Raw genomic sequence first — 24,512 nt, 5'->3', positions numbered from 1 at the left:
CTGGTGCTTGCAGGGGTGAGGTCTTGCCCTGGGCTGCAGCTCCTATTTGAAGGATATGGTGTGGGAGAGCTCTTTTCTCAGCCAAGGATGTGGCTCTGTCCTCACAGCTTCAAGCTCTGGGGCTGTGTGGTCCCTCCTGCACCCCTGCTGACCCCCATACAGCCTGCCTTGTACCCAGTTGTCCTGTCTGCATGGGCTATCCCTCTCCTGTGGAGATCCTGGCTCATACCTGAGCAGAATACATGGCCTGTGCCACCTGCTAGGAACCTTCTGAGCTGCAGAGTTGGGGTGGACATGGGCCCCTGTGTGTGTACTGGGGCCAGCCCAGCCATCCGCCCAGGGGACAAGTGTACAGTCAGTCTGTCCTGCCCACAGATGCTGTGGTCCAGGACCCCATTCTCTCCTCCTGTGGACTCAAAGGTAGCTGTGGGCTCATCCTTTTTCTTCTGGCCAGTGGTCAACTTGTGCTTGGGCAATGTGTATTTTGGTCATATCTGCCCAGCCCAGTGCCTTGAGCACCCTTGTGTCCCTCAGACCCATTCAGTGCCTCTGCAGCCCCTTCTCCTGACCCTAGGCAGACCCCGCAACCCCCAGGCAGATGGGCAACATGTTGTCACCTACAGGGTGTGGGAACGGTGGAGGGTTGCCTGGAGCAACACCTGGTGGCATCACTAAGAGGCGGCCGCAGTAGTGGTGCGACTGTATCCCGAGGACGGCAAGGCAAGGGGTCTCTTGCATGTGGTGTGTCGTCTACGAGGACACGAGTTCCTGGAGCTGGCAGCAGTAACAGGGGAGTGAGGGCTGGAAGAGCAGCTGTCTCAGCCGCCCAGCCGCAGGACAGCCGGGCCGGGTACCGGTGTACGCAGCGGCAGCACTCCACCAGCACCGCCCGCCCCGCCCCGTCCGCGCCGCGCGGCGTGCCTGTCTCTTTAAGAGCCTCCCTGCGTGTTTCAATCTGAGAGTGACGCGAGCGCAGTCGGAACGAATGCAAATCAAAAGCCAGCCGCCGGCCAATGGGCGCCGGCGCTTAGCGGCCGCCAGCCAATGGGGTAGCGCCTCCCGGCGGGGTGCCGGCTCGCCCCATATAAGGAGCGCCTTCTCCATAAAAGGCAACATTGTATCGCTTTATATGGGGGCGGCGCGGCGCGGCGGGGGCGGCGGTGGAGCGGGGCCGTGATCGCGGAACGGGCGGCGGGGCCATGGCGAGGCCGGCCTGACCCGATCCGACCCGCGCTCGCCGCCGCGATGTTGCCGAGCCAGGCCGGGGCCGGGAACGGCGCCGCCGCCGCGCTGGCCCGCGGCTCGGGGCTGGGCCGGTCGCCGGTACCGGTGCCGCGTGGGGCGAACGGCGGCGGGGCGGCGGCGGGCCCGCCCGGTGGCCGCCTGGAGCGGGAGGCGCTGTACAGCGGCAGCGAGGGCGACTCGGATTCGGCTGAGGAGGAGGAGCTGGGCAGCGAGCGGCGCGGCGTGAAGCGTGGCCTGGCCGAGGCGGCAGCGGCGGCAGGGCCCGCGGCGGGAGCGGCGGCAGCCGCCTACAGCGGCGGCGGGGCCGGCGGGGCCGTGAGCGGTGCCAAGCCCGGGAAGAAGACGCGGGGCCGGGTGAAGATCAAGATGGAGTTCATCGACAACAAGCTGCGGCGCTACACCACCTTCAGCAAGAGGAAGACCGGCATCATGAAGAAGGTGCGGCCCCGGGGTGGCGAGCGGCCGCGGGGAGGGGCGCCCGAGGTTGTCGGTTGGCACCCACCTGTCCGTGGCCGGCGGCCCGGTGCCAGCCCTGGCCCCTGGGCGGTGCGCGGCCGGGCCGAGCGGGGAGCCGGCCGGCGGGGCTGTGCCCGGAAGCGGCGGCGGCTTCTCGGTCCCGTGGGGGGAGGCGGCCCGGCTCCAGCGTCTTCCGGGGGGCTGCGCGGGAGCCTCCAGCGGGGCCGGGTGCCGCCTGCGGCTGGCCCCTGGCGTCCGCGGGGCTCCGGTCAGGGACCTGGGTAGGCGGGAGCGAGAAGGGTGGTCACGCAGCCCGGAGCATGCCGGGTGCACACGCCGGTGCCCAGCTTTTGTGCCCGGAGAGGCCCGTCCCGGTGCAGCCTCCAGCCCTCGGCTGGAGCTGCCCGGTGCCCCGGGAGTCCTCGGGCTGCCTCTTTGTGAGCCGTTGCTGGGTCCTGCGCCAGTCGTGTGGCACAGCCGGTATGCCCTGCCAAGGGCTCAGCAGCGCTGGCTCCTTTGGCCACGAAAGGGGCCAGCACCATGTCTCGGTTGGCCCGGAGTGCTCTCCGTGCCTCCTGGTGGCTGGAGCCGTTGCGCAAAGACAGACTGGAAACTTGGGAGATTTTGTGTGCAGTTGGATGCTGCTGGCTCATCTGCATCCCTGTTGGTGCTTGTAGCATCCTCTGAACAACGGAGCAGTGCTGTATCCCAGCCGGGCTGGGCTTCACACACTCTGAGAAGGTGGGGACAGCTCTGGGGTACTGCTGGGCACATCCTGCCTGCACGGGATGCGGAATGAGAACATCCTGTCAGTGGTAGCTTGTGCAAGACCACTGAGTGTGCCATGATGGCATATGAAGAGTGTTCTTTTTAGCCCACAGGTCAATCCTGGTTGGTAGGTGTGCTCAGGACTGTGAATACAGAGAGGGGAATCTGTGTCCTGGTCTGGCTGGAGTGTCAGTGAGGGATAAGAGGTAGCAGAGACACATGGACTGAGTAGCATCCTCTCACATGGCTTAGCAGAGGTTTAGGGGGGAGACATCTAGATCTGTCTGGAGATGCAGGTGGGATTTCCAGAATAGGGACATCCCAGTGTCCCCATGTCCTGAGCTTACTCTCTGGAGCAGCCACTCTTCTCCCATGGCGTCTTGTCACGCACATTCCCTAAGGGCACACTAAAGGAGATGGGAACACAGCATGGGGAACTTCAACATGTAGGGAAGTTTTGAGTTGTTTAGTGGCCGCAGCTCCTCTGGGGTGGCAGGGAGTCAGAGCTGGTGTAAGCAGAAAGAGGGCTGTGCTGGGAGCACAGGGACATGCCAGGGACTCTTGTCCTGCACTGTATGTGTTCCTGCTGCTTGTGACTCCCTGTTCTTCCCCTGTGCTGCTGGCAGGCCTACGAGCTTTCCACACTGACTGGCACTCAAGTCCTGCTGCTGGTGGCCAGTGAGACGGGCCATGTGTACACGTTTGCCACGCGGAAGTTGCAGCCCATGATCACCAGTGAGACGGGGAAGGCGTTGATCCAGACATGCCTCAACTCCCCAGACTCACCTCCGCGCTCGGACCCCACCACTGACCAGCGCATGAGCGCCACAGGCTTCGAGGAGACGGACCTCACCTACCAGGTGTCCGAGTCAGACAGCAGTGGGGAGACCAAGGTAATGTTCCTGTGCTCAGCCACACACCTGGGCACGCTGGGGGGTACGGACTGTGCTTGTGCGGCATGTGCTGGGAGCCCTGGCCATCCCCAGCCCTCCTTGAAAAGCAGATTGGAAAGCTGAGAATGGGTCCCCTTTTGCTGCAACTCCAGCAAGCTTGTGCTCCCAGGGCTGGCTCCATTACTTGGCTGGTGGTAGTGGTGTTTTGGAGGGGGAGGGAGGTGGGTGGCAGGTGTCCTGGCCCTGGCCTTTGCTGCAGGGCTCCCCACTGGGCCCAGCCCACCCCCTGGCCAGTTCTCAGTGTTGTTATCTCTCCGCGGGCGTCTCCATGCTCTTGCACTCATTGATAAAAATTTGATTCTGCCTCCATGGCCTTATAAGGCCTGGTTTCCCTCGCCAGAGTCCCTGGCAGGGCCCCTCACATTCCTTATAAGCTGCAGCTGTCTCTTGCTTTGGTGCTGTTTTGGAAGGGGGCAGGGATGACATGGGGAATGGAAACATTTGGCTGGACAGACGGTTTCTTCTCTCTGCCTGGTGTCCCTGCAGGCACTGGCCCTTGACTGCTGCTGTTACTTGTGGCCTCTCGCCCAGGGTGTAGCAGAGGGCCTACCCGTGGGTGCAGAGTCAGGCAATGGCCCTTTTCTGCTGGAAGGTCTTTTCCCTGTGTCCCTGTGTGCTCTTGCTTGGAGCTCCTGCAAGAAAGCTGGCTCCTGTATCCCTATGCTTCCTTTGCAGGATGGTGCTTGGGTCCACAGGTACTTGGAGATGGGAGGCCAGGGAGGTTGTGGTGCAAGGCTGGGAGGACATGCTGAACTGGGGGTTGTGCCACAGCTTCCTAGGCCTGTGTGGAGTGCCATTGGGTGCTGCAAGTTGCTGCAGCTCTGCTATACTGGTGCTCATGGCATGGGTACTGGGGTTGCTGCAAAAGCATCCTTCCTTATTGACTGTGGTCTTGCTCTAGGAGCCCTCCAGCCAACTGTATGCAAGCCACAGCAGCATCCTTGCTATACAATAGCCACTAAACATTAAGCAGACAGAACCCGGAGAAGGGTGTTTGAGATCTCTGTGCTGTAATCCCAAAGGCAGTGAGTGCAGCCCTGAGACGTGCTCAGCATGTTGTCTGAGGCTGCGAGAGGTGTTCTTATGTGTATTTGTATCCTGTGGCAGCCCAACAGTTCTGGTCATGGTGCTGCGGGGTACCTGGCAGCCACCATTCCTCCATGCCTTCTTCTCCACATGTATGCAGTGCTGCACCAAGCAAAATCTTATCACTGCTGAGCCCTGAGAAGTATCAGCAGTCCCAGAGATCCCTGCAGGCAGAGGAGCTGTGGTGGGCCAAGGTGTTGCTGGCTGGAGTGCTCTGTGCTGGAGCCCAGCAGAGTCCCTGGCAAGGCTTCCCACTGATGGGAGCCCAACAACAGTCGTGGCTGTCCAAATCTGGCATGATGCCCCTGGGTGCCTCTGGTCCCTAGTGTGAGCTGTACCAGCCCTTTCCAGTAGGCAAAATAACCCATTGTCACCAGCAGTTTCTTCCTTGTGCAGCCTGTGTTTGTAAGGACTAGTGTCTCTTGGGCTTCTTCTGGATGAAAAGGCAAGTCCTGTGGGCATTTTGTAATGAGATAAGTTACCTGTGCCTGGAGTAATTTGGAGGTGTTGTGTATGGCAGCTGACCTGTCCCTGGCATGGGGCTTGTCCATGTCATGTCCTTTAAGTTTTTCCCTGAAAATACTGCTCGATGGCCCCAAAAGAAGTGTGTTCTTGGGGTGCAGTTACTTGGCAGAGGAGAATCTTAACACAACTTATCTTTGCCTGCTTTCTGATGCAACCCCCACTTAGTGTCCTGCAAGCTCCATCCCAGTGCTCACAAATGGTAATGCTGAGTGTGGGGTGCCTTGTGGCCACACCCAGCATCTGGTGTGGGGCTAGAGGAGCTCTGTGGCCCTGTCTTCTCCTTGACATTCTGGCTAAACCCCCTCCTGGCCTGGTGATGGTTCTTGTCATGGCAAACTTTGGGGCTGGGAACAGTCCTGCCCTGACCCTCTTCAGTCCTACTGTGCCTTCTGTAGGGCTGAAAGCCTGGTTCAGTGCTCTGGCAGAGGTCAGCCCAATTCAGACAGACCAAGAAGCCCTCTGAGGATGAAGGGAGCCTGTGGACAAAACCTGCTTGTGTTTGGCAGAGAGGGGAAGCAATACAGCCAGGCTGTTATTCCTTTCTACTACAGGCAGCAGCATCTATGAGATCCTCCTGCTGTGCCAAACCCGAGCTCCATGCCGTGGAGCTGAGCTCAGACTGCAGCCAGGACTGGGGCGTGCTGTACTTTGGAGACTGCAGCTATATCCTCATTATGATACTGTTGTGCACTGACCTGTCTGGTCTTATGAGAACCCCAAAGGATACTATGCCCTCTTGTAACCTCCTGGGTGTGGTTATGTGGGAGAGGGGATTTTGGAGGGAGCTCAGGGGCTCTAGGTTGGGGTCAAAACATGAGAGTAGCCCTGATCTTGTCATCTGTTTTCGGGATGGGGGAAAGGTGGGACTTTCTGCCCCATCTGGAATGCAGACCAAGTGTTCGAGACTAGGTTGGGTTTTCCCATGTATCTCCAAGGGCAGTTGTCCTGCAACATCCATGTGATAATGCTGGCTGGGGCGTCTGGGCTGTGCTGAACAGCTTTGTCCCAGGCAGCCCCCAGAAGCTGTGGAGTGGAATTGTTTCTGTCCCCAAGACCCTACTACGGTCCACAATGGGGATCAAATGGCCCGGGCTGTGCCCTGTGGTCCACTCATGCTGTATAACTTTACTAAGCATGCCCAGTGGTGTGGGTCTGTGCAGACATCTGCCACTGTGCTGCACCTCTCTGCTGTGTGTCAGTTCCCCAGGCACTGCTCTGCAAACTGAAGTCTGCCATGAGTGATGGTGGGGAGCGAATGCGCCAGCTGGATCAGGAAAGGAAGGGCATTCAGGGCTGCTGTGCTGCCTCAGGCCTTGTCCACAGCCCTTTGGATAATCTCTGCAGCTGAAGGTGACCTATGATTTGGTTCTTCTTGGAGGCTGGCCTTGTGCATGTAGTCTGGGGTTTGCAGGGTGCAGAGGGGAGCCCAAGTGCCCAGGGGCTCTAAGGCATCTCAGACAGTCATGGGGAGAAGGCAATGGATGTCCGGCCCAAGGTCTCTCCCAGCTCTCTTTCTGTACTGGAAGCTATTGCTACAGCCCAAGAGAAACACAGCAAAGACAGGAAGAATCTGAGTCTCACCTGTGGCAGCGTAGGGAGGGCAGAGACAGAGCGTGCGTAGTTCAAGCCTGCTGGCACGGCATCCCTCCTGAGCACCTTGGCTATTCTGATCATACTGAGGTTTGTCCTTGTGCTTCTAGGGAGTCCTGGGAATCTCCCTGAGTAGGGTGCTGTAAATCTTTTGGTATGTCTCCTCCAGCCCTGAGAGTAGGGAGTGTGTGGGTGTGCTAAGTGCCCTGGCCACTTGGGGACCATATCTCAGGGGTGTACAGCTTTAGGGCTACATCTGGGGATGAGGGAGCCTGGCTTTTCCAGCTGGGAACAGGACCTGGCCTGCTCTGCTATGGCTCCCATGGCCTAGAGGGCTGGGGAGAGCTCTGCTCTGTCACCCACGTGGGGAGGGTGCCCATAGCCTCCATGTCCCATGCGGGAGGGCAGGAGTTTGTGATTGAGCTAATGGAAAGTGCCTCTGCTGGGCTCCACTCTGTTATCATGTGCCTCTTCTAATTTGGACTTCAGGGACTGTGGTGCCAAGGCAGAGGGGCGTTGCTCTCCTCCCTCCCCAGGCTCTGGGGCACAGCTGAGCTCCCAGGATTGGCTCCCCCTCTCCAAAATGGGCTGCCTTCCCTTTTTTAGCTGTTGGTTGAGCTGTGAATTCCTCGTTCCTGGCAGCTTGACAAGCTGGGAACAAGGCTTAGCACGTGGGAGAGCTGGGCCCACCAGCCTGCAGCAGGAGGGGTGGGAGTGTGGCAGCTTTAATTTCCCAGGCTTTCTGGTGGCAGGGCACGAGGACAGCAGGTCTCTTGTGGCCTGTGGCATGGTCTCCTGTGGAGCAGTGTATTTGCAGTCTGCTTTTGGCCAGCTGAGCAGGGCAGGAAAAGGGGCCGTGGAGACCCTGGGTATCCAAAAGGGGATTTAGGGGAAGGAGGCATGTTAGGTGAAGTGTGGCTGCCAGGTGCAAGAGGGATCATGCTGAGCTTGGTTGGTTCCTGCAGATTCAAGCCATGTCCAGCCACATGCTTTGTGGCTGTGGAAGTCTGGGGTGTTAGGTGCCCTGCAGCCTGACACACGTTCCTCCCTTGTTCCCAGAGCCAGCTGCTCAGGCTAGTGCTGGCCCAGAGCAGGGCCCCTTTCCTCCTGGTGCTCAGCTTCCCTGGCTATGCTGTCCTCAGACAGGCATCGCAGACGCTGCTTGCAGGAGCATGTTTTGTTAGCTACAGCCTGCACATGTGAGGTCCCTTGGAAGCCTTTGCCTTGTGCCCATCTCCTGCTAGTGGACTGGCAAATCGATACTTCCTCTGGCCAGGCTCTCCCTTTTGCTCCAGGAGATTTGTGGAGGCATTCCCCAGGGCCTGCCCAAGCATCTGTCAGGGCTGTTTGGACCTCCTTGGTGTCCAGGTTTGGCCTTACTCACTTCTCCCTTGCCGCTTTTGGTGTAGAGCTGCCTTTAAGAGCCAGTTCTTGGCCATGTGTTTCCTGCTAAAAGGGAAGTGGTGTGTATTCCTGACGGGAGACAGTGTGTTCGCCTGTAGGTCTGTCCCTGCAAGGACTACTTTTGCCTGTTGTGTGCTAAAAAGAGGCTGTTCTCTTCTTGGAGGCTATGGGAACTCCTGGGGAGGGGAAGGGTTGCTTCATCCCTTGGTGTCTTGCAGGGAAGTCTCTTGGGGGACCTGTGTGGCCTTGGGCTTGTATCCAAGGTTTATGCTGAGCTCTCTCCAGCTCTCCTCATGCTGCATTATTGGGCACGGTCTCCTCATGTTTGTACAAGCAACTCTTCTCTGCTACCCTGGCTCTGCTCCATGTGCTGGCAGCAGGCTATGGGATACGGTTTAGCATGGGAGTGCAATCTATGGAGCCTGGTTTGGTCTCACAGGCAGATGTTGACGAGATCCAATGGCTGATCTGAGTTGTCACAATCTCTCCTTCCTCAGGATGCACTGAAACCAGCATTCACTGTCACCAACCTGCCGGGGACAACGTCCACCATCCAGACAGCCCCCACCACCTCGACCTCCATGCAGGTCAGCAGTGGCCCGTCATTCCCCATCACTAATTACCTGGCGCCAGTGTCTGCCAGCATCAGCCCCAATGCCGTCACAAGTGCCAACGGGACAGTGCTGAAGACTACTGGAGCCAGTGCAGTGACATCTGGAGGCCTCATGCCGATACCCACTGGCTTCACCCTCATGTCAGGTCAGTGCCTTTAGGGGCTGAGGACTGCATCCATCCATCCATCTCTGCACCTGGTGTGTGTTGCTGCCCTCTCCAGTGGAGAGGAAACCTAGTAGCAGGAGGAGGCAGAGTGGTTGCTGCTGTAGGGTGAACCTGACTGGGATTCCTTGCTCAAGCCCAGGCAGGCCAGTGGCTGGAGAAGGGTCATGTAGTGGCTGTTTCCTTAGGGTGCTGCTAGCTGGCCCTGCTGTTGGGAAGGGCATGGTGGCAGGGAGCTGAGCTGGGACCCCAGGGCAGCACCGAGAAGCCTGGAGGGAGTGAAAAGAGCTGGTGGTGACAAAGCTTTTCTTTCTCCCTCCTTTCGGCAGGTGCTTCCCTTTCTCCGGGGACCCCTACACTTCCTCTCACTCAGTTACAGCCGCACTCCCTGGCTCTTTCCAGCCAGCAGGGCCAGGTGGTCATGAGTATGGCTGGACAGCTGCAGCAGGCACAACAGACAGTCTTCCGCTTCCCTGCCAGAGCTGGAGGGCAGATCATGTCACTGACAGGTCAGCACTCGCTTCTCCTCCGCTTGCTTGAGGTGGGGGGATGGAGGCATCTGTGGGGGTCCTGGTCCTGGCCAGAGAGCTGACCCCCAACTGAGGTGTGACCACAGAGAGGCAGAGCACAGGGCACCCTGGCTATGGCTGCTGGGGAGAGATGGGCAGACAGCAGAGAATGCTTGGCATAGGCAAGAGCAGCATCCTGGGGCATACAGACCAAGGGAAGCAGTGAGTTGTCAGTCTCCTGCCCCAGGGTTTGCCCTGTGGCTAGCAAATGCAGAGGAGACAGGTCCCTGGTGCAGCTGTACTGAGGCTGGCCTGTGCTGCTGGGAGGACTGATGGAAGGAGACCACAGGGGCTCAGATGCCCCATGGATGTTTTTTGGGTGCTGGCATTTGGCTCTGAACAGCTGCCCTTGCTTTTGTACTTGGATCTGCAGTCAGTCACTGAACCACAGCGCAGAGGGTAGATTAGGAAAGACTCAGAGCAGAGGAGGGAGTGGTGCTGCTGTGCAGCCTTGTGTAGGAATTTGTAGGAATTTCTTGTTGTGAGTCAAGACTGTCCAGGTGTTGCACTGGGGCTGGACATGCTCTTGGCTGGAGTTTCAGAGCAGGGCTAGGCTTTCCTTTGTGGGGGCAGCCATCATTTGAGGACCAGCACTGAGAGTGGTACAGTATTTCTTGTGTCCTGCCTGTTTGTGCCCAAGTCAATGAGTCTCATAGCACGCATGCTTTCTTGGAGTGCTTATGGCTCCTTTGGGCCCTGGCAGACAGCATGATCCCATACAAGGGGACTGGATTTCCCTTCTGATCTGGAGGAGCTAAGAGAATAATGGACTTGTGTCTCTCTCTGGTCTGGTGCCTGGGGAGATGCCCAGTCTGAGTGAGGTGGCTGGTGATTCCTGTTCTCTGGCATCCCTTGCTCTTCCCTCTGGAGACAGGACCTGAGCCTAAGTGGAGCTTCCTGTGCTGAGCGCCATCTCTGGAGCTGAAGAGCTTGGCAGCAAGTGGGCTGGAGGTTGTGTGGCTGTGCCCCTGCAGCTCTGGGATGCATATCTGGTGGTCCAGTGGTCTCTAATCCCTGTGTAGAGCACTGTGATGTCCTTGAGATCACAAGCTGTTCCCTGGGTGCCCAGTGGAGGATGGAGCTGAGCTCCAGAGTATGAAGGCAGTGTGGCCCTACTGGCCTGGACATTTGGGCAGTTCTGCTCGGTGCAGGGAGATGATTCTTGCAGAGCTGGCTGACCATGGGCAGTGCTGGGGGCATGTACTGGGTCCTGTCCTCCCAACATCATCTGTGCTGTGCCTTGGTGCAGCCAGACATTCCTGACCCATGCCTGCAAGCTGAACAAAAGCTGCTATGGCCTTTTTTCTCTGGAGCCCTGTAGGCCAGCTAACCCCTCCTTTGCCTCTGTCTGCCAGGAAAGAGCAGGTTTTGGCCTGGTCTTTGGGGCAGGGCCTGGTTTCTGCCATCTCCTGCTTTTGGTTAGCCTTCCCCAGTGCAGTGCAGAGCCACGCTGTGGAGCTGTGTGTGGCCAGAGGACTGGGGTGGCTTTCTCATAGCCCAAAGTGCCTGTATCCCTGCTGAGCTCATGGGCTCATCTCTCTCCATAGGTGGTACCATGGCTCAGCAGGTCCCAGTCCAGGCGATCCAGGTGCACCAGGCACCACAGCAAACGTCTCCCTCTAGTGACAGCAGCACTGACCTTACTCAGACCTCTTCCAGCGGAACAGGTAATTGGCACATTACGGTAACCTTGTTCTGTCTTCCTTCCTGACCACTGCTGATTACAACCCACACCGACAGACCTCATGCTTGCTCCTTGCCCAGGATCCTCCTTCAGACCAACTATGTCCCAGGCTTTCTGACAGTTTCCCAGGTGTATTTATCCCTGTTGCCAGCCCCTGTATCATCTGCTCTTGCAGCATGGAGAAGGGAACAGTTTGCTCAGTTCTCAGATGGTTTCTCAGCCATCGTTGCCCCTAGCACAAGGCATTGGTTCACATCTACTTGCAATTTTTACTGTACATGCAGAGGACATCTCTGTTGTCAGCAAAATCTGAGTTCAAGTGCCTGGATGCAGGCTGAATCAACAGCTTTATTAAAGCTTCATCAGGAAAATTGTATGTCAAGTTTAATTCAGTCCTGGGGTATCTGGCTACTGTGCTTTTCTGTTGTCTTGTACTGACTTAGTAAAAGAGAGGTTTGAGCTCAACTGCCTGTTTCCTGGGGGTTTTCCCCAAAGAGATTGGGAGAACAAGATGGATACCTCCATACACTTTAGGCCAGCATGCCAAGGGTAGCTGAGGGAGGAGTGCTGAGCAGGCACGTGAGTGTAGCAGATTTCTTTCGTGTGGCTCACATGTAGTCTGTCCTGGTGCCAGTGACCCTCCCGGCGACCATCATGACGTCGTCTGTGCCAACCACTGTGGGTGGCCACATGATGTACCCCAGCCCACATGCGGTGATGTACGCGCCCACATCTGGCCTTGCAGACGGTGGACTTGCAGTCCTCAACGCTTTCTCACAGACGCCCTCAGCAATGCAGGTGTCCCACGGCCCGGTCCAGGATCAGGGTAAGACAACCGTCTGGGTCAGTGCTCCCTTAAATGCTCTGACGCCCTGATTTTTCTTGTCTTGCATATCTTTATATTGCATATTAATTTCAAGGAATTTTCCTATAGGCAGTCCTAGCAACTGTACAAAGGCCTGGCAAGGGTGATGTCTGATGCGTCCTTTTAGGTCCCACCTTTCTGCTGTGCAAAGGATTGCTTGAGCCATTTGCTGGGGAAAAAGGATGAGGGTTGCTGGGATGGGTGGCATATGGGGCAAGCAGTGGAGTGAGCTAGGGGACTCTGGAGAGGATGTGTGGTTGCATGAGGCAGGGCAAAGCAGCATGAAGCCATGCAGGCAAGACTTGGCTTGAGGGCTTGTGCCTGCTTCTCCCAGCATTTGGAAAACTAGCATGTGTGGCTTTCTCCTGGGATGCTTCCATGTATGCAAACAGGCACCTTCATACTTGCGAAGCTCCATGGAGCTCAGAGAAAGGACCCATGCAGGGAGTACTGCTTAAGGGATGGTGTCATTTGTGCTCTTTCTCTGTTGCAGGTGGCGTCCCCCAAGTGTTCCTAACAGCCCCATCAGGCACTGTTCAGATCCCAGTCTCAGCTGTCCAGCTTCACCAGGTAGGTGCGGAGTGGTACTCATGTTCAGGGGGTGTCCTTGCTCTGCCTCTGCCTGCACATGCTTTGTGGGTCTGGGCAGACCTTGTCCCTTGGGTAGGACCAATCCTCAGGCCTGGAAGTGCAACCCACTCTTGGGTGAGGAAGTCTTGCCCTCCTTGGACAGGTGCCGAGAAAGGACAGTGCCACCCTGGCTGCTGGCACATGTGGTCTCAGGGCATGATGTCTATCCCTCAGTGCTTCCTCCTCCCTTTCCTCTCTAGATGGCTGTCATCGGGCAGCAGAGCAGCAGTGGCAGCAGCCTGACGGAGCTGCAGGTGGTCAACTTGGACACCTCACACAGCGCCAAGAGTGACTGAGAGGCCTCTGCTGCTGGCCTTGTGCTGTCCTTGGCTTGTCATGCCAGTGCCGAGGCTGGTGGCAATTCCTTCTCGTACAGACTGCACCAGTTATTTATTGTTGCCTTTTCACGTTTCCTTCATCCACACATGCACACACACACCCACCCACACACACATACACACAGGCATGCGCGTGGGGCTGTAGGACCCACCCGTGGTGGGGCTGTGCTGGGGCCATGCAGCACTTGGTGGTGTTTGGATGCTGCAATAGCTGTGCTTGTCTCATGCCAGCCAAAGAAATTTGTCTCTTGATGGGGGAGGATTGCTCTCCGCTGTAAATAAATACTGCGGGCCATTCCCAACTGGAGGCTCTGGCTCCTTCTGGGTGCTCCGAGTCACCTTGCCCATGAGTGTTTGCTCTGCATGGGGCTCAGCTCAGACCCAGAGCTGTGCCTCGGGCACAGATTGGAGTGGAGTGGGCCGAGGCTGTGCTGCTGGCCTCAGCAATGTGCCTTTGTGGGGGTGACAGGTCCTGGCCACACCAGCTCACCCTGGGCTCTGGACAGGAGCAAGTGGCCAGCTTGCACGTGCATTTCTGGTTGGGCAGGGCACAGCCTGCAGCACCAGCCCCATCCTCTTCGTCTGCACTACAGGGAGCCCTATGCCCTCAGTGCCTCCTCACTGGGCTGCTGGCAGATGTGGTGGCTGCCCTCGCAAAGCTGAGGTGGTCAGTGGATGGATGCTCAGGAGCACAGTGATGCCTTGGAGACGTCCTGGGCAGGGGGGGCTCTGCAGCTGGTGCAGCCCCACGCTTTCCTCTCAGCCCTCGCACTGCTTGTGGACTCCATACACCCAGGGGATGGTGGCTGGGTCTTTCGCACATCCCCCCTGCAGCTCCAGCCAGTCCTTTCTAAATTTCTATCCGATACAAGGTGGAGAAACAACTCAAGTGTCAAAGGGAAGAAGCCCATGGGGCACTGAGCTGCTGGGCAGGTGGCGGGCTCTTCCTCTGAGTCCCAGGGTGATGTGCAGGCCATCCTGGGCTGTGGAGGAGCAGCTGTGAAGCCTGTGCAGGCTCATCAAGGCCAGGGCAGAAGGGCTTGGAGCATGCGTGGTCCTGCATGGGAGTTGCTGTGAATGGCTCTGCTACCTAGCCCTGTCCCTGGAGGGAGAGCGAGCAAGTGAGAGAAGCTGCTGAATCCTTAGGGGAAGAAGCAGCTACTGTAACTTTTTTTTTTTTTTTTTAAGTTAACGACAAAAGAAGCCTTGGAGAAAAAAAAAGGAAAAAAAAAAAGGAAAAAAAAAAAGAAAATTACTTTATTTTTCTAAGTGTTAAACTCAGTATTTATGTAATTCTTTAAGGAATAAAAGTTTGGCTCCTGTACAGTTTTCATGGGGTTTGTACCGGGGGATGGGAGGGGGGTGGGTGGGCATGGAGGCAGGAAAGAGGCCTTGCTTTTGAGTTTGTATTGTAACCTTGGACATGTTCCCTCAGCATTAGCGTTTAAGCTGCACTCTCCACCCACCAGCATGTGCCAGGTATCAAGCTGAACTGAGTGGGATGCTTGTTTCCTGCTTACCTGTACTGAGGACTCCATACCCATCATTTTGGGCTTAACAGGCAGAAGGCAAGTGAAGCAGTGGCTGGTCTCTAGCAGTGGGAAACCCCATCCCTCAGGTGCAAGGGGCTTGCAGCGTGCCTGGGAGCCAGAGATGGGCTTGGGTTTTCTGATGGTCCTGGGACCTGTGGCAGTTCTGTCACTGCTCTTGGTGTGGAGCAGTGCTACCTGTGACTGCCTAAGGGATATGGGCATCCCCACTCCTCCCTGGGGGGTGAGTGCCTCACAGTGGCTGATCCCTGCTCACTGTGCAGGTGGCATCTCCTGAACGCCTAGCTAATGATCTGGGCTGTAGTTCTCCCTCCAGAGCTGTTCCTTAGTGCACAGATGTGAACAGGTCCCTTCTAAGCCTCTGTGTAAGAGCTCCCAAAATGGTCTTTGTTTTGCAGCCTGGGAAGGATTCGTGGTGTGGCCCATCCTGGCAAGTGTGATGTTGTGTGCTGCCTCACATTAGTGTCCTTGCTCTCAGAGTAAGGAGTGTGTGAGAGTGCTGTGCCCCGTTGCTAGGTGTATGAAAGATGCTCAGTGATGCTGCCAAAACAAGGCTGGGTACCTCGGAGTTCATCCAGGGAGAAGGATGGGGTTGGAGTTTGCATTGTCCTATGCCCCAGCGCATTGCTGTGGCCCAGCTTTGCTCCGCTTTGCTTGTGCTGGCGTTGTGGAGCAGAGCTGTGGGGCCAGGAGGGCAGGAGTGCCCCTGCTGATTCAGGGTGTCTGACTGTACCCCCCTCACCTGCTCCCCAAAGACAACTGCTGGTTAAACGCTAATGGTGTATTTTATTTAAGTGCAGACTTGTTAAGAACACTTGTGTATCAGGGATGAAATGGCATTTATTGTGTGGTGACATTTTAAATTCATTTTACTTGTTTGAGGGGTGTGTGTGTGTGTGTGCGCGCGTGCGTGTGTACGCGTAAGTGTGTGTGGGATTATTTTTTTTGTTTTTTCCCCTCCAGTTTCCAGGGTTGTGTTTCTGGAAGGACGTGGGAGTAATCACAGTACTATGTACAGAGCTTTCTTTTGTATTAAAAAAAATTACTCTTTCAATAAATGTTATCATTTTGTGCACAGATTTGGGATCTTGGCCATGCTTTGCAGGAGGGGATGACACACACCTTAGGGCCAATGAATGGGGATCAGAGGCAGATTCCTGCACCAGTTTGTGTACTGCAGGGGGTGGGGGGCTTTCTGGGCATGATGTGGGAAAGAGGAGGCTCTTTGCAAAAAAGTCTCTGTTGTGGTTTAACTGGAGCTAGCAATTGAAAACCACAAAAACTGCTCACTCCCCTTTCCCCTACCCCCCAACAGGGGAAGATAATCAAAAGGGAAGGCAGAAACTTGTGGTTTGAGAGAAACACAGTTTAATAGAATTAATAAAATAATACTAATTTACTGCTACTACTACTGATATATGTAAAATGGAAATAGAATATAAAGTAAAAGATACTCAATGCAATTCCTCACAAATTCTGTCTGCACCGAGCAGCCAGTCCCAGGAAGCAGCACCTGGTCCTGAACAGCCAATCCAGGAGAGAGAAGAGAGAAAAAGGCTGAAAGGCCCAGAGGCAAAACGGCAGATGGGAATAGGCTGGACTAAAGAAACTCCCAAACAGAACTCCAGCGAAACAGAGCTGAACCAAAACAGATCTCTGTCCCGTCCATCCCTCTAGCTGGAAAGTCCCGACTCTCCTTAAATATGAAGCATGATGCTAATGGCATGGAATATTCTTATTGATCAGTCTGGATGTCAGTCAAGCTCTGCCCCATCTATGCCCCCCTTAATAGCTGCCTCACACCTATGGCAGAGAGCTCAGAAAAGACCTTGCTCTCAGACAACGACAATTAAAAACATTAACTCTGTTCGAGGCTGTTATCTTGTTCTCAAACTAAATCCAAACAACAACCATGCTAGCTACAACAAAGGAAAGTTTTCTAACTGCATGAAGAAAATTAATTTGCTTTCAGTCAAATGAGCACAGTCTCTGTCTCCACTGCCTCCTGCACAGGTGAGACCTGACCAGTTGGACTTCTCCTCTGGGAGCCTCAGAGCTGGTGGGTGGCCCAGAAGGGGCCTGTGTTGGAGAGCAGGGCTGTGAGGGCTGTCCCTTCTGAAAGCTCAGGGATGGCGGTGGTGAGCAGGGCATGGTGTTGAGTCATGAGAAACAACAGGAATGAGGAGGAATGGGGACTTCAGGAAAATAATTGTTCTAATTCATGAGTGTTAATGGGGAGAAGCAGGATGACCTCAAGCAAGGGTTAAAATGGGGAGAACAAACAGCCCATGTTGCTTATGGAGTAGTTGGGCAATAAGTAAGGCCTAGGAAGAAGAATTTTTGCCATTGTAACATGAAAGAAAAGATGATCCCTAGGTATGGCTCCAGGTGGATTATATATTTATAAATTGATAAACTACCACACAGCAAAGGAGGACAGAGGTATTTGTTGGTAGTGGCAGAGGTTTATCCAAGACAGATAAAAGTTTTGTACAAAGATGCTGTTGTTAAGGTAGTGTTTACCTGATATGGGACTCAACAGCTAAGTGATACTGGCCAAGGCTCTGTCATCACAGGAAATGTCAGGCAGCTGACATCTCAGAGCATCCAGACATGGTGGTTGGTGTGTGCAGTACCATCCCCAGGCCTCTGGACAAGGAGAAAGAACAAACTGGGCTTAAAAAAAAACCAACACCAGTTGAAAGGCTTCGGGCAGAACAGCTTCATCTGACTTTGACAGGCTTCTGATCTGGGTCTCAAATTAAAATGAGGCCGTTTCCCCTTCCCTCTTCCAAGTCCATTACTTTTGGACACCTGATTGTCTTTGAGGATGAAACTCAACTGTTGTCTTTATGAAGCTCAACACCAAGACTTTAAATTCCCTGCAGAAGGCTGCTATGAGAAGACAGGGCAATATTCCAGTCCAAGCTGGAGGCATTACTTGAAGTCAGGTCAAAAACAGGTGCCTGTAGGCCCCTAGAAACTCAGTCAAGGGCACACGGGGCTCAGTAAAGTGCCTAGAGGTGGGAAAGAAACCAAAGGGAGAAGGGCTTGTTCCAGTCATCAGTGCTGCTGGGTCAACAGTATGCCAGCTAAAATTGGAACTACTACCCTCTACATAGCATGAGGTCCCGGAGCAGATGCCAATATAATGTAAAGAGACCTGAGCAATGGTAAATGTCTGTGTGGTGGAGAAACTGTGCTATTCTTCACAGTGCAATCTGGAGAAAGTACCTCTCAGTGTAGCTGGAGAGGATTGTACGGAAAGTGCTCAGGAGCAAAACACAACTGAAATGGCTCTTTCCCCATCGGGAGGTGAGGTGCTTCACTTTTACAGGTTACACCACAGCCAGCCCCATGTTCACTGTGTCTACACAGATATGTCTTGTGGTACAGCACCACAAAACCCATATCAGCACAAGTGGTGTTTGTGCACGGGGGTCTGTGTATTATGTATCAAACTCCTGACAGGGGGCAAGATACCGTAGACATGATCTTTATTTTTATGATAAATGACTGACTAAGCATGGTATCAAGACCATCAGAGCCAAGACGTAAGTAGAGCATATGAATACCACAGAAAACCTTTCAGCATCACAAGATGCTTGTATCCTATCTGTCCACTGCCATTTATTGTTGGTGACAATTTTGGCTATGGGATGTTGCCAGCTGATCGTAAAACCATAGAATCATTTTGGTTGGAAGAGACCCTCAAGGTCGTCTAGTCCAGCTGTCAACCTAACAGTGGCACTAAACCATGTCCCTAAGAAACTTATCTATGTGTCTTTTAGACACCTCCAGGGATGGTGACTCCACCACTTCCCTGGGCAGCCTGTTCCAATGCCCGACAACCCTTTCCAGGAAGAAATTGTTCCTAATATCCAATCTAAACCTCCCCTGGCACAACTTGAGGCCATTTCCTCTTGTCCTGTCACTTGCTGCTTGGGAGAAGAGACCAACACCCTCCATGCTACAACCTCCTTTCAGGTAGTTGTAGACAGCAATAAGGTCTTCCCTCAGCCTCCTTTTCTCCAGGCTAAACAGCCCCAGGTTCCTCAGCTGCTCCTCATCGGACTTGTGCTCCAGACCCCTCACCAGCTTCATTGACCTTCTCCGAACTCACTCTAGTACCTCAATGTCTTTCTTATGATGAGGGGCCCAAAACTGAACACAGGATTCAAGATGCAGCCTCACCAGCACTGAGTACAGTGGCACAATCACTCCTCTAGTCCTGCTGGCCACACTGTTCCTGATACAAGCCAGGACGCTGTTGGCCTTTTTGGCCACCTGGGCACACTGCTGGCTCATGTACAGCCGGCTGTCAATCAACACCCCCATGTCCTTTCCTTCCAGTCAGCTTTCCAGCCATTCTTCCCCGAGCCTGTAGCGCTGCCTGGGGTTGTTGTGACCCAAGTGCAGGACCCAGCACTCGGCCTCGTTGAACCTCATACAGTCGGCCTCAGCCCAATGATCCAACTGGTCCAGATCCCTCTGCATGGCCTTCCTACCCTCCAGCAGATCAACACTGCCACCCAATTTGTTGTCATCTGCAAACTTACTAAGGGTGCACTCAATCCCTTCATCCAGATCATTGATAAAGAGATTAAATGGAACTGGCCCCAATACTGAGCCCTGGGAAACATCACTCGTGACCAGCCACCAACTGGATTTGGCTCCGTTCACCACAACTCTTTGGGCCCGGCCATCCAGCCAGTTCTTTATCCATCTCAGAGTACACCCATCCAGGCCACGAGCTGCCAGCTTCTCCAGGAGAAAGCTGTGGGATATGGTGCCAAAGGCTTACTGAAGTCTAAGTACACAACATCCACATCCTTTCCCTCATCTGCTCGGTGTGTTGCTTTGTCGTAGAAGGAGATCAGGTTGGTCAAACAGGATCTGCCTTTCATAAACCCATGTTGACTGGGCCTGATTGCATGGTTTTCTTGTATGTGCCATGTGATGTCACTCAGGATGATCTGCTCCACGACCTTCCCCAGCACTGACATTAGATTGACAGGTCTGTAGTTCCCCAGATCCATTCGAGGTGTTACAAGCCAGCTTGCATTTCCCACTGCAGAGCATTACCACCATGTCGTGCTTGTGACATTAAACACAGCAGTGCTGCAGGTGCAGTACATGCACAAAATGACAGCTGCCAAGAACAGAAGAAAACAGCAATGGTTGTGCATGTGGTATCAGCTTTCATGCAGCTGTGTGGCATTTAGGAAGTTATTTTCCCTTTCATTAGTGCAGATATACTGTGTTTATCTCTACAGGTGATGAAGTGAACTGTAAAGGCAAAGCATGATATAACTAAATACCAGTTTGATCCTCTAGTTTTAAAAATGCGTTGGGAGTTAACAGGGAAGGAAAATGCCATGTTAATGGAAAACACAGAGGTTTCAAGAGCAACCACAGGATTCTGGAAAGAGGGCATCAGCAGCATCTACAGAGGTTGCACATACTAATTGAGAAATCAAGAGGCTGGCTTGGAAACACAAACATTTACAATCCAGCGTTGATGCCACAGTTTTAGAGGATGGTCCCCACAGACTAGTGCAGCACTGCACTGATATATCCAGCCTACAGTTAATTGCAATTACATTGCTTTTTAAAATTTCTGGTAGCTATCGTAAAACATGGAAATTGCCTAATCAGTTGTATTAGTACCAAGAGTAGAAATGAGGTTGGGCACACACATGAAGCTGCTCCAGGATCAAATAAGAAAGCAGGGTCTCATCTCTTTATCCTGTAATTTTTGTTTATAATTTAAAAGAAGTTTTATCAGACTGATAGAAACGTGCACCTACTGGATTGTAGCTGACTGCTGTCAGGCCTGTCAAGGAAGGGAAGTATGGGCAAAGGAAAAGCATTTATATGTTATGGTATGGGCATTACAGATCAGTGTAACATCAAAGCAGAAAAGGAACTGGAAACGGGCTAAACTTGTGTGCAACTGGCTTCAGTTGCCTCTCTAGCAATGTCGAAAATAGCTGAGGGCAAGCACATTTCTCACTGAAGGAAGCCAAACAAGGTGGATGGAGAGTGGAGTGTGGGGCTAAAATTACCCTAGAACCCCAAGTCTGAAGAAGTTGCTGCACTGTAATTTTTGGTTAACACTGCATTTGCAATAATGTTAGTGCTGACATTACATGCTTTTAGCCTTCCTTTCACCTACCCCGCAACAGTCCTTAACAAAGTCCATTAATCACCACAGAATCCATACCAACACACACTGTAACATGAACACCTTGAGCTGCTGCAGATGCAGTGTTCAGCTCCCAAATTCCATTTTTTTTCTAGTTTCTAGTAGTAGCTAGAAGAATCAGAAGATATTATCATACAATTATAGAATGGTTTGGGTTGGAAGGGACCTTAAAGATCATCTAGTTCCAACCTCCCTGACATGCATAGGGACACCTTCCACTAGATCAGATTCCTCAGAGCCACATCCAGCCTGGCCTGGAACACTTCCAGGGATGGGGCATCCACAGCTTCTCTAGGCAATCTGTTCCAGTGCCTCACCAACCTCATAGTGAAGAATTTCTTCCTTATAGCTAACCTAAATCTATCCTCTTTTAGTTTAAATCCATTACCCCTTGTCCTACCACTACATGCCCTTGTAAAAAGTTCCTGCCAGCTTTTTTTTTTCTTAGGTACTGGAGTGCCATAATAAGGTCTCCCCAGAGCCTTCTCTTCTCCAGGCTGAACAACCCCAACTCTCTCAGCCTGTCCTCACAGCAGAGCTGTTCCAGCCCTCTGATCATTTCTGTGGCCTCCTCTGGCCCCTCTCCAACAGGTCCATGTCTTTCCTGTGCTGAGGGTTCCAGAGCTGGACACAGGACTCCAGGTGGGGTCTCACCAGAGCAGAGCAGAGGGGCAGAATCACCTCCCTTGACCTGCTGGCCACGCTCCTTTTGATGCAGCCCAGGATACCGTTGGCTGCAAGTGCACATTTCTGGCTCATGTTGAGCTTCTCATCAACCAACACCCCAAGTCCTTCTCCTCAGGGCTTCTCTCAATCCAGTCTGTGCCCAGCCTGTATTTGTAGCCTGGGGCTGCCCTGCAGGACCTTGCACCTGGCGTTGTTGAACCTCGTGAGGTTTGCATGCGCACAAATCTTGAGCCTGTCCAGGTCCCTCTGGATGCGCTCTAGCATATCCTCCGCATTGCTCAGCTTGGTGTCATCGGCAAACTTGCTGAGGTGCACTCAGTCCCACTGTCCATGTCGCTGACAAAGATGTTAAGGAGCACCCGTCCCAGTACTGACCCCTGGAGGAACGCCACTTGTCGCTGGTCTCCACGTGGACATTGGGCCACTGATCGCAACTCTTCGAGTTACTATTCTGATCAAATATCACCTATAAAGTCTTGCAACAGAAACTTCCATCCCCTTTCTAAACGGCTGTTATCTTCTTTCTTCTGATTCAGGTTAAAGAATATGGCCACGAATATCCTTGGCAAAGTTTTTCGTACTTCTGCTTATGTCCTTATTCTTCTTCCCATTTTGTAAATGAGTATCTTAAACCGACAGGTCACATTGCATGAAATGAAAAGCTGTGGCACTATGAATAAGGACAATACCTTCTGAAGACACATAATTCGTGTCGGTTGTTATTCTGTGTCATTCTGTGATGAGGACTGATATGAGTGGCAAAAAGAAGTAAATCAGGTACATCTTTAAACCGAGATATAGTTTTATTTTAGAGCAACAGAATACCTGTTTCTAACTCATATTTAGGTGCGTTTGCTCAAACTTTTCCCACCCTTTCCCCGAACTCTCGCGGCTCTTGCTGCCCCCTGTAGGGGGCGTGCTGCGCACGCCCGTGCGTGCCGGGGACCCGGAAGTGCGGGGCGCGGGGCTGCGCAGGTTCGTCCCTGCCGGCGGCGGAGGGAGCGGCCGGGCCCGTGCGGCTTCGCGCCGCTCGGCGCGGAGGCCGCGAGTCTTGGTTGCGCCGCCCCCCGCGCCGGGGCTGTGCAGGATGCAGAAGAACTGAAACGGCGCCGGGCGGGGACGGGGCCACCCGAGGGGGCCGGACGCGTGAGGGGGCGCCTCCGTTTCCCCGTGTCGGGGCGGATCTGGGGGCTGAGCCGCCTCTCCGTGCGCCGCGGCCGGACCCGCCGTCCCCTGCGCCGCTGCTGTGGCGCTGCGGCAGGCCTCGCTGCGGCTCCTGGGGCGGGGGCGGCGGAGAGCGAAGAGAGCAGGAGGAGAAGCGGGGCTTGCTGTTGGGTCTGGAACGGCCCGGGAGAAAACCCGGCTTTTCCGTGGCGGCCATTGCCGAGGTAGATCGGTCTTGCCGGCCCCGCTCGGTTCCGTGTGCAGGTGGGCCCTGGCCCGACAGTCGTGGGGGTGGGGTGGGGTGGGATGGAACGGGATGCTCTGCCTGCCTGGGCCCAGGCCGTGCTGGGCTGCGCTTCGGAACCCGCTGCCGTGCTGCTTGATGGTTTGGGCATCGTAGCTGGTGTATCATTTGCCACGACTCTGAAACTTACTGTAATGCGTGTATTTAAGCAGTCTGACAGTTTAACTGTGGGTTGTTGTAGGCTCCAGTGTGCCTCATTCATTACACAGCTTGCAGCTACTTCTTCAGGTGCCCTAAATCCAAATTCTCATATACCTAGCTACAAATCCTTTTGGGCCCCTTCTGTTAGCTCTGCTCTAAAGAGATTTTTTTCATGCTAAGTGCTATGATGTGGGGACAGGGTGAAGTTATCAAAATAATGCTTCACAGAGACTTCTGTTTTACTATGATTTTTGTTCTATGTGAACCTCTTGGGGTAGGATTTTATTTGTGCACTGTACAAGCACAGTTAGGGAAAATCTTTGGTTTATGGTGTGGCATCTAAACACTGTTACAAAGCACAGTAGAATAGCTTGGTCCTTTTATTACAGAGAGACTGCAAGAAGATTCCCAGCTGGCTTCTTGCAAATTCCAAGGCAGGCACAATTGAAGGTAGGTATGAATTTCTCTGGAGTTCAGAACTGCACCTGAGAAACATCTTTAATGTGCGTATCATTGTCTTTGACAGTCTGTATCCTCTTCAGTTGTACATGGATTGACTGTTTCTGATATATGTTAGCTCTTTTTTAAAGAATGAGTTGTGTTAACAGCTGAACAGCATGTTGCTTCTCTGCTTCTTTTGCTGGTATGTGTCAGTGATGAGGGCCTGTTCATGTGTTCCCACTGTCACCTGCCTGAGCTCCTCTGAAAACCTTCTTATCAGACTCTGATCTGGCATCCTGTGTAGTAATGAAGTCAGACCATTGTGTGTGGTGTTGTATATGGCTGGCCAGCTGATTACTCGCACTCAGGCAGCAAATTATTTCATGGTCCTCTTTGCATAGATGAAAGCAGAGATGTATTATGGCTTCTTTGTAGTCGTAAGATACACGGAACAATCAGGCAGCAGAGAACATCAATCTTTTCATTTTGTTGAATTTACCCATTGATTAAACATCATAAAGGCAAAGAACATCTGAGAGGACGTCAAGGAGGAAATACTGAGTGGCTTTTGGATAGTGACCTGATTTGATATATATGAACTTGATCTAAGAGATTGCTGGTTATTTTTGTCAGGGCCTAGTGACTCAAGTTAGATCCAGCTCCACAGTGAGAGAGAGTGTCTACCTGAAGTCTGAGATCTGGGTAAACTTGCAGTGTGAACAGATATAAATGTTAAATAACAAGAGGAAAGACAGAAGTGCAAAAACAGCAACTTGCACAGGGTCATGGTGTGAGCAGCGGCAGAGATGAGAACAGGACCCAGGGCTCCTGTTGTTATTTGCTGTCTTGTAGGAGGATCTGAATGGGTCCATTTAGCCTTAGTTTTTTTGTGGAGAACCTCTTTCTGTGTGTGCCAGTAATGCTGGGAACAGGGTTTGTATATGAAACACTGGCTTATTTTCTTGAAGTGGGGATGTGAGCTTATGCAAAATGGGGTTTTCCTCAGAGCTTTATCCTGAGTCTGGGATTTCAGGGTCAAAAGCTGCGCCTCAGCCACTTCTACTGTCAAGCAACTGAGGTACTTGCTCACACTTTCCCTGGCATGCAGCTCAGAAATAAAAGCTTGC

General features: G+C 53.5%; 2 protein-coding genes across 14 annotated transcripts in view; both read left to right on the top strand.

The window, feature by feature from the left end:
• Positions 1–1,145: 1,145 nt before the first annotated feature.
• SRF (serum response factor) lies at positions 1,146–14,216 on the top strand. 4 transcript variants are annotated; one of them, XM_065630713.1, is made up of 8 exons: positions 1,146–1,683; positions 3,096–3,362; positions 8,525–8,786; positions 9,134–9,313; positions 10,921–11,040; positions 11,692–11,883; positions 12,416–12,492; positions 12,753–14,216. In XM_065630713.1, the coding sequence occupies exons 1-8, from the start codon at positions 1,246–1,248 to the stop codon at positions 12,846–12,848; spliced, it is 1,632 nt and encodes a 543-aa protein (XP_065486785.1). In that variant the 5' UTR covers positions 1,146–1,245; the 3' UTR covers positions 12,849–14,216. The 4 variants fall into 4 exon arrangements, with proteins under 4 accessions (XP_065486785.1, XP_065486784.1, XP_065486787.1 ...); XM_065630712.1 differs by having other exon boundaries at positions 11,676–11,883; XM_065630715.1 differs by lacking the exon at positions 9,134–9,313.
• Positions 14,217–22,313: 8,097 nt separating this feature from the next.
• The window catches only part of LOC135987780 (cullin-9-like), a 36,705-nt gene continuing 34,506 nt past the window's right edge, over positions 22,314–24,512 (top strand). For 9 of the 10 annotated variants that reach the window (XM_065632935.1, XM_065632934.1, XM_065632931.1 and 6 more), the window contains exons 1-2: positions 22,636–22,763; positions 23,334–23,394. The gene's annotated coding sequence lies outside the window, so the exon portion shown is untranslated. Of the gene's footprint in view, positions 22,764–23,333; positions 23,395–24,512 lie in introns of all 10 variants that reach the window. The other variant, XM_065632936.1, reaches the window with a different exon arrangement.

This window comes from Caloenas nicobarica, chromosome 3, assembly GCF_036013445.1.
Source record: "Caloenas nicobarica isolate bCalNic1 chromosome 3, bCalNic1.hap1, whole genome shotgun sequence".
In the NCBI taxonomy this organism is placed as follows: Eukaryota; Metazoa; Chordata; class Aves; order Columbiformes; family Columbidae; genus Caloenas; species Caloenas nicobarica.
The sequence above is the reverse complement of the archived record's forward strand: the minus strand, read 5'-3'. Positions and strand labels throughout refer to the sequence as shown.

Excerpts from the sequence above, each read along its gene's own strand:
- SRF (XM_065630712.1), top strand. The coding sequence starts at position 1,246 with ATGTTGCCGAGCCAGGCCGGGGCCGGGAACGGCGCCGCCGCCGCGCTG. Across the intron at positions 3,363-8,524 it reads ACAGCAGTGGGGAGACCAAG|GATGCACTGAAACCAGCATT; the intron begins GTAATGTTCCTG and ends CTCCTTCCTCAG. Across the intron at positions 11,041-11,675 it reads GACCTCTTCCAGCGGAACAG|TCTGTCCTGGTGCCAGTGAC; the intron begins GTAATTGGCACA and ends GCTCACATGTAG.